The sequence below is a fragment of the Micropterus dolomieu genome, linkage group LG06 (assembly GCF_021292245.1).
Source record: "Micropterus dolomieu isolate WLL.071019.BEF.003 ecotype Adirondacks linkage group LG06, ASM2129224v1, whole genome shotgun sequence".
In the NCBI taxonomy this organism is placed as follows: Eukaryota; Metazoa; Chordata; class Actinopteri; order Centrarchiformes; family Centrarchidae; genus Micropterus; species Micropterus dolomieu.
This window is the reverse complement of record NC_060155.1, coordinates 21,115,983-21,124,894: the sequence shown is the minus strand read 5'-3', so window position 1 is coordinate 21,124,894 and position 8,912 is coordinate 21,115,983. Positions and strand designations below refer to the sequence as shown.

The window sequence follows — 8,912 nt, the reverse complement described above, 5'->3', positions numbered from 1 at the left end:
TGGAGGTAATTTACTCAAACTGTCCCTGATGATGTTCCGATGCACAGGTTTTGTTTATATTGTGTAAATAAAATGTAATGAACCTTCTATGACAAAGTATTTGCTCTGAATAGCTTTGCTCTTACAATGTGGTAAGCTGACATTTTAGAGATTATCAGATTTAAACTTGTAACATGCATTACCTAAACCTGTTTGACTGCAATGCTCTTGGCTAGTTGAGTCTTACTCTCACATAATGGTTGATTATCCATGTAGATCTGGATGTTCTGAAGGTTTGTGTTCTCAGAAGCAATCAAGGACAAATATGTGTTTTTAGATCATCTGTTAATCAGAATCTGTTAATCAGAAGAAGTGAAGGCCGGGCTGCGTAAAAAACTGAATCTGTGCAGGCAGACGACTGACCTCTGATCAGAGCAGTCCAGTAAAACATTTTGAAATTTGGACAAATAATCAAATCGATTTTTGTAGAGAGTTTTATAACAAATGAACCACAGTGAGTCTGGAACTGTGGAGACAAATTAATCATTATCACAGGCCTTTCCCAAACAAAAAAACTAATGTTGACTTAATACAATAAATTACATATTTCTCCCAAGTGGGATTCATAAAGTAATTATTCTATAAAAACAGAATATTATATTATAATATTATATATAATATATTATAGAATAATATATTGACAAAAGTGGCCCTCCGATGGATTGGCAACCTGTCCAGGGTGTACCCCGCCTTTTGCCCGATGTCAGCTGGGATTGGCTCCAGCCCCCCGCGACCCTGTACGCAGGATAAGCGGTTGATGATTGATGGATGGATATTGACAAAAGTGATCTGAATCTGGAATCTTCCACAAACAAATTCTCATAGCAATAATTTCCATTTCTAACTTAATTCTAAAGATAATGTAATTATGTCTATTGTTAGTCACCTGTTCACTAAGGCAAATTCCTTTTATGTGTAAAAACTAAATGGCAACTAAGCAGTTACTGATTCTGAAGCCTGGGTCTTTCTGTATGCTGAAGAAGAGGAAAAAGATGATATGAGAGTAGTTTTCTCCTTTTCTGTAGATGTGTGTGTACATGCAGCCTATTTGCCCAGCTGTCTTTTGGCTCCAGAACAACAGCATGATGCCTGTGTGTTTACTTGACAAACTTTCTGGGAGAAGGCCCCCAACAATTATTAACTGGTTCTGATCTGGACTAAGCTCTCAGATTTACTGTGTCGTGGGATGATTTCATTCCTGACAAAATGAACATGAGATATCTTGGATTAGTTCTTCTTATTTGGTTTCCAGGAGTGCTTCATGGTAAGAACATTAAATACTTTGACATCCAACCATTTAAATTTGTTAAAAACAAAAGCAGTGACTGTAGAGTAATTTTGCTTACTATTGTATTTTAGCACAAAGCGCTGCACAGCCCTGTAGTGCTCCTAAACTGGATGGTGGTTTCTTTGCCCCAAAGCAAGAGACTTATTCTCATGGAACAAAGCTCAGTTATACCTGTGATACTGGTCGTAAACCTGTGGTGAAGGGATGGTGGGCAACAAGCACATGTCAAACTGGAAAATGGTCTCATACACCACAGTGTATAGGTAAGTGTTCCCTCTGCTGTTTTTTACTTTGTCCACATGGTTGCTCCGTCACTCTATGAATGGCAAAGTCAGTCTGTCGGCCGTGCACTACTTTGATCCAGACTGAAATACTGGACATGTTGGCTGTTTTGTCATGACATTTGATCTAGACATTCATGTTGCCCTGTAATGAAACTTGGTTGATGCCCTGACTTTTCATTTACATCCATCAACTGAATCTTAATCCTATATCCACAATTAATGCAGTGGAGCATTCCCTTTGGCAGCAAGTCTTTTAATATATGATAAATCCTTGGAGATAACATTCACCCATGTAATGGCAGAAATGTAAATTGCCAAGTTTAAATTTTGCCGAGTTTAAATACTTTCACTGTAGCAATTATTTTCTTTTCCTCAGACGAAGCAGCATGCCTTCCACCAGAGATGCCAAATGCAAAATACACAGAAAACCAAAATGGTTGGTATGAGGACAGATACATTATAAGGATAACATGTGACAAAGGATATGAACCCAAAGGCTGGGATGTCACAGCCATATGTATAAATGGAGCGTGGTCCTCTGTGCCGGTCTGTGAGAGTAAGTCTGTCAGATGTTCTATACCAGTAAGCTGTGAAACTAACAGAGACCAGAATAATATCAGTGCTGTAATTCTTAGGTTTAAATTCTCACCAGTTGCACCAACCAAGCCACACATCTGAGCACCTTTACCTGTTGATGACTAATGGGTTTATTTTTACAGAAAGTATCCTTGCATGTGGTGAACCTCCTAAAATCCCCCATGCAGTCATCATTCATCAGAGATACCAGGAGATGTTTGCTGTAGATTCAGAAGTGCAGTATGAATGTGAAGATGGATATACTGTAGATGGAGCAGAAAAATCCATCTTTTGCATAGCTGGAACCTGGACTAAAGGACCACCGTGCAGTAAGTGGACAATGTGCTGAGAGATGCACTAATCATTTGACCCCCTGAACAGCAATTGTCCAACTGTAGATTAGAAAAAGAATATCTCAGCTGGCTAGCTTTTAGGCAGACAAAATACCATGTGCACTAGAAAGCAAAATCAGACTACCATGTAAATAGTTTACTTGAATGTAATGGGGCAAAGTTTTGGAAAACAGTGAAATCCCTGTTCAAGAATTTACTGAAGAGGGAACAGACATAAAAAAAACATTATTGTTGATGCTTTTAATAGCCATTTTCTTAGATCAAGTAATCTCTTTGATAAATTGTCCACTACTACTTAACAAGATGATAGCTGGATACAAAAAACATATGACAAGATTTTGCAATAAAACCATTTCATGACAATTAAGTCCTAGATGCCTTAATTACTATAAATGCTAGGAAATCAGCTGGTCGAGACAAATTGGATCCATGCCTGCTGGTCAGGGCAGCGCCTTTTATCTCAAGGCCATTAACGCATATTTTTAATCTAACTGTGTCAACTGGAATCTTTCCAAAGATTTGGAAAACTGTGCATGTGCTCCCTCTTCATAATGGAGGAAACACTAGAGTACTTAATAATTATCAACCTATTTCAAAGCTGTCTTGCCTGGCTAAAATTCTGCAGTCTAAATACACAGCTTTGTTCTTTTTTTAACTGAATATGGCTTACTGAACAAATACCAGTCAGGTTTTAGACCAGGCCACAGTACTATTATAGCGGCCACGCTGGTTGTAGATGATATTGTTAAGAGCTTGGATGCCTGTCCAAGGCTTTTGACACCAGTGTTTCCCATACTTCATTTATTTGTGGCGGCCCGCCACAATATCAACGCTGACCGCCACATATTAATTTTCGATTTTTTTTTTTACTAAACCTATTTAAAATCGTATTTGATTGCGCATTCGCGCAGCACTTACTCTCGCTCGTCCCTCTCTTGCCCTCTCTCCCTCATGGAACACCGCTGCACAAATCTGTCCAACACAACGCCATCAACCCAGCTTTAAAAAAGTTATTAGCAAGCATGCAAGGAGCCTAGCTAATAAGGAGAGCTAAGTAAATGTTAGAAAACACACCCTATGATACTTAATTTATTACTATGATAGTAAATATCATAGTAATAAATTGCTATACTAACTTACTAAAATCTGTGAATATCGCTTTAGTGATTGTTTGAGTTGTACATACCAAAATAAATGAGTAGAGATTTAACAGCTAATTTTTTGTTCAATTTACAATTATCATTAAGTTTATTTCACTAAATGAAATTAGTATTTGCCTGACAAATTACATTTTTTAGATATCCTTATTTTTGGTAAATTTCAATCAAAACATTTGAGAATGGATCAATTCTAATCATTAGTTTCAAGAACCACAATTATTACTTATTCCAACTTAATATTATTTCAACTTTAACTACTACTAATTGAGTAAGTTACCCGCCACACACAGAGCCCTTTATAGGGCTCTGGCCACACACAACGCTAATCGTGCGGCCTCATGGGAAATCTGCCTCTCTGCCTTGGCAACAACCAACAAGTGGCAGCAAGAGGGAAAGACATGCTACAAGAAGCACCTGGAATATCCCCTGCAAACCCGGGTAAGTTAAGTGTCCAGCTAGTAAAAGTAAATGAATATCGTTAACGTTATTCACACTGGTGGTAATTTTCTGAAAACCGTCGTAGACATGCTGTTATAGGTAACTTAAGTTAGAGGGTTTGCTGCATTATAAGCTAACGTCGACAAAGAAGCTAATGTTAATTTTAGCACAACCATAACTAACGTTAACCATAAAACTTTGCATGGTATGTTTGTGTATCTATATTGGCGATACGGCCTTATGAAAAGTAGAAAATGAGGTTGGGGGGGTGTGTAGCTCCTGCACGCTGCACGCACACTCAGGGCGGACAGCATGAGCAGACAGTTAGGAGACAGCCAAGTGAAAAGACGTTTTACTCGAGTTGAAAGCGGTAGTTCCATCTGCTTTTTCCACAGTAGTTACCACCACACCACTAAGCTAATAGAAATTTGCTGTGAACAAGGTGAAAGGAAAGCTGTCTTTATGCATTTTAACTGCTTATCAGGCTGAGACAAAACTATGAATCACCTCAGCAGCACATGTTGGAGGGGGACAGGATGAATGACTAATTATGTCTGGACATCATTTCTAATTTAAACTCAGTACTTTGATGTCAGTTTTATAGTTTTATTTATTGACATTTCAGATCTTTTTCCAGTGAGTGTTATTGAGTGTATATAGTGACTTTGCTGTTGTAAACTTTACTGTTGCTTTGCTAGACACAACATTACTCTCATATTTAAAATATTAATAAATTATTTTCTGTTCTGAATTTATTCTTTTTAAAAAATGTTAATGAAATTTAACCCGTACTGGTATAACAAGCGGGCAGATTAGAGTGTGGATATAATAAAAAAAATATAATCCTAATCATAACCTCTGTGCACACCTGCAAGTAGTCTGCTGTATGTTCTCTGGTCTCTCTCCAACAGTTACATTTTTAATTAATGTTCTAGGTATTTTATGGGGTTTTTTTGTTTGTTTTTTTAGATGAGTGCTCTTTGTCCAACTTAAATTTTGTCATATTTTTGGAAAACATTTTTTTGTCCTCCCTATTTACGTCCATGAGGTGAGAATAATATTAGAAAAACCTGACTCTAATGTTGTCCAGTCCAACACCATCTCCAGCTATGACCTCAATGCTAAAACTGTGACACTTAACAATCCATTACCATTAAATGTATCATAAAAGTAGACTTTATAGCAAAGCAATAGATTGTTCGAGGTGTACCTAAGAAATTGTCTATTTCTACAAGACTGCACGCGTCGTCTTCATCAGAGTCGACCATGTTTCTACAGTAGCCCTGAAAGGACAAACCAAACAGTGACTCTAGATAGGGCCTTCCAATTAGTTTCACTGCCACCGTAGTTTCTCCTGCACACTTGGCCCTACCTAGAGCCAGTCTTTGGTTTGTCCTTTCTGCACAACTGTAGAAACATGACTGTATGGCGTGGTGGACTCTGAGTAAGATGACCTTTGCCGTCTGTACACATAAAAAGGCTCATTATAGGTGATTATACACAAATGAAACATACTTGTGAATATCATATTCTATTTCTGCTATATTTTGCAAAGTTAATTCAAAGGCCAATTGTTCTGGGCGCATTTTACCCATTTTTTAGTGACAGCTTACTAATGTGCAGAGTTGAGCTCACTGTTTTTTATAGTGTGGTCATTGTTACATATGTCATTTTGTAATTTATATTGTCTTTTTGTAAAGTAACCAGATTGGACAAATAAAGGTCTAATTAAAATGTGATGTGTTCAGTTGCTTTGTTTTTCTTGAAATATTTAGTGGATGTACTCCTGGAGATAAAGGGTAAATATAGTTAAAAGAATTAAGTACATGTAACACATTTGATTTGTTAAATACTAGTAATGTTTCTATTTATATCTACTTAAAAATTCAGTTACATCTACTCAATTTTATTAGTGGTTTTCTCAAAGGGTTTCTATTACATTGACTTAAGATTTTGATTAGATGTTCTTAATTTTTTTAACTTACATTTACTTAAATGGTATGGTTATATTTACTTGATTTCACAGCTTTTAAATTTACTCAATATTTTTAAGTGTTAAAATTTTTTAACCAATACAATATTATCCCAGTAATAGTTTTTAGAGTGTACTGGTCATTATTGGGCATGAAAAGTTTGTGGTTTCAAAAATATCTTAAGTGATAGGGCTCAAGCAGATTTATCTGAATCAAAATTTTTGACAGTTCATAAAGGAGTTCCCCAGGATTGAACCCTGGGGAACTCCTTTATGGTTCACTACATACATATATGATATTTGTAAGCTTGTGAGTAAATGTCACTTTCACTTTTATGGTGATGACACAATGTACACAATGTTGTATACATCAGCTTCTTCTCTAGCACAAGCATTTTTGAACTTTCAGTCAGATTTTCAGGTTTTGCAGAATTTTCAAGATCTGGAAACATAAGTGCAGATACTTTTAAAACTACCACATTGGATAATTCACTTTTAGAATATGTTTCTTCATACAAATTTCTTGTCATTTGGTTAGATGGTAAATGGTATAAGACTCAAATCACTGAATTGGCAAAGAAATTGAAAGTCAGAATTTTTTTTTTACTGACAAAACATGCTTTTCATCATGACATAGCCGTGACATTGTTCAGGCCACTTTCATGTCTGGGTTAGATTATGGTGATACAGCTCTGGCTTCTGTTTTAAAAAGTCTGGGCTCTCATTCAGCCTTGCGTTTTATTACTGAGGAAGCTTTTACACACACCAGTGTCTTTTATATACTGCTGCTGGTTTGGATTCCTTGTGTTTATAAAGCCATCCTAGACAAACTTTAAAATTATCTTACCTCTAAATTGAAAAACAGCGCTTACCATACACAATCACAGGACTGGTTAGTTCTTGAGGTTCCCCGTGCTCATTCTAAGATTGGTACAACATTTTCTGGTTTCTGGTACACCTCAACAATGGAATACTTGAGAGAATGACCTTAGATTGAAAGATACTGTGTCCATAGCACTTTTTAAGAAGTGTCTGTTTGAACATGTAACAGTGAACATGTAACAGTGTACTTGCCTATTTTGAATGGGTTTTATTTTAAATGGATGATTTGTGTAGTTTTTTGGGCTGTCCCCGACTAAGGATTTACATAGTCGAATCAGAATCGTCAAGTCCTGCCTATAGTCGAATCATATGTGGTTTTGTACACGGTGATTGCGAGCCGAAGCTAAACTGAGGCTTATTGTTGATCTCTCTCTCGCCATTCACCAGTCTTTTGCAGAGTTTTTGCCGTGCTGCCGACAGCTGCATTCACGGTTCCTTGCGGGTCTATTTCAAGTAGCGGCTGTTTAAAAACGATATAATATTCTTTGTGTGGTTCATCAACAGTGATAAATTACCCGAAAGTCCTGCGAGGTGCGGACAACTCGGCACAACATTGGTGAAGCTGTGGCTCTGTCTCTTCAGCAAGTTTTTCTCCTGCCACCACACGCACGCACGCACGCGCGCGCGCTATGCTTACACATGAGCACTGACGACCCAGTGTTAGGGTTACAATTTTGGATTTATTCACGAACTTTAAAGAGGTGGTATTATGCTTTTTGGCTTTTCCCCTCTCCTTCATTGAGTTATATATCTTTTTTTGTGCATGTAACAGGTTTGCAAAGTGAAAAAGCCTAAAGTCCAGCCCAAAGGGAGTTCCCATCTCCCACAGAAAGCTCTGCTCTGAACCGTTTGAAAACAGCTCGTTTGTAGTCCACCCTTCACTTCCTTCACTGTGACGTCACAATGAAAATGCGTCATAAAGCTTGCCAAGCGGCTAGCGGGCTCAGGCACGCCCTCAAACCAAGCTAGTCTGAGCAGAGGCCCTTTGGCTCGACTCGCCTTTGTTTGGTTTTCCATTGTAAAAATGTTGTACCTGCTTCCAGGTACTTTTTTTCACATCACGTCTCCTCCGTCGAGGTTCCAAGCGAGCTGAGGGAAACTAAAATGTAACGTGAAAACACGACAGACTGCTGACCGGTCAGAGAGAATATTCACTATTCACTGCATCATCATTGCTGCACCAGACAGAGGCCAGCAACAGAAAGTTTTATATTTTACAGTTTTCGTACGCAATTTCATCACTAAATTGACTTCTGAGAAGTTTTGAGGTGAGAAATCAACTGTGTAGATTTCGAATATTGACAGTTTTACATGAAGTGATGGCGGAACAAAAATTTGCTTGAATATTTTTGGAGTTGAGGAGCTCCGCAAGTGGCTGCAGGGGAAGCCTGTGCCAACCCGCGGGAGGAGTGTGTGAGGCCGGCCAGCCGCCCGCTCACAGAGCCCTCTGCTCCCGCCGTCACACAGACCGCTGCCGCAACAACGGCAGAGGAAAACACAGCTGGAAGGTTTTTATACCGCTTATCTGTCTTTACATTCTGACTAATGTTGAAACGTTTTAACTTAAAAAGAGAAAGCTGTGAGGATCGCTGTTGTGTGTGTCGCATTGAACATTACGTCGTGTGTGGCGTTGCTATGACGACAAGCTACATATTATCTCTGGGTACTATCTGCAATGGAAAACGGAGCAGGGCCGAGTAGAGTCGAGTCTGTCGATTTGCGCTATGGTAGCATTTTTCGGCAAGGCAGCATAGATCGGTAGAACACCGGCAACAGTTCAACGTTTAGTCCTAAAAGACGATGCAACTCAGACTCTGTTTGTACTGGAAATTCACAATCACAACCTGTAAGTATGCTTTATTGGTTGTGAATTATATTTAAAATAAACACGGCAGTGTAACTTCACAGACTGTTCAAGTG

General features: G+C 38.3%; 1 protein-coding gene across 1 annotated transcript in view; it reads left to right on the top strand.

Moving 5' to 3' along the window:
- The first annotated feature begins 1,205 nt into the window (after positions 1–1,205).
- The window catches only part of LOC123972077 (complement factor H-like), a 21,361-nt gene continuing 13,654 nt past the window's right edge, over positions 1,206–8,912 (top strand). Inside the window, exons 1-4 of the mRNA XM_046051305.1 lie at positions 1,206–1,303; positions 1,399–1,590; positions 1,988–2,167; positions 2,331–2,516. Coding sequence (XP_045907261.1) covers positions 1,246–1,303; positions 1,399–1,590; positions 1,988–2,167; positions 2,331–2,516 — 616 coding nt within the window. The 5' untranslated portion in view covers positions 1,206–1,245. The remainder of the gene's footprint in view (positions 1,304–1,398; positions 1,591–1,987; positions 2,168–2,330; positions 2,517–8,912) is intronic.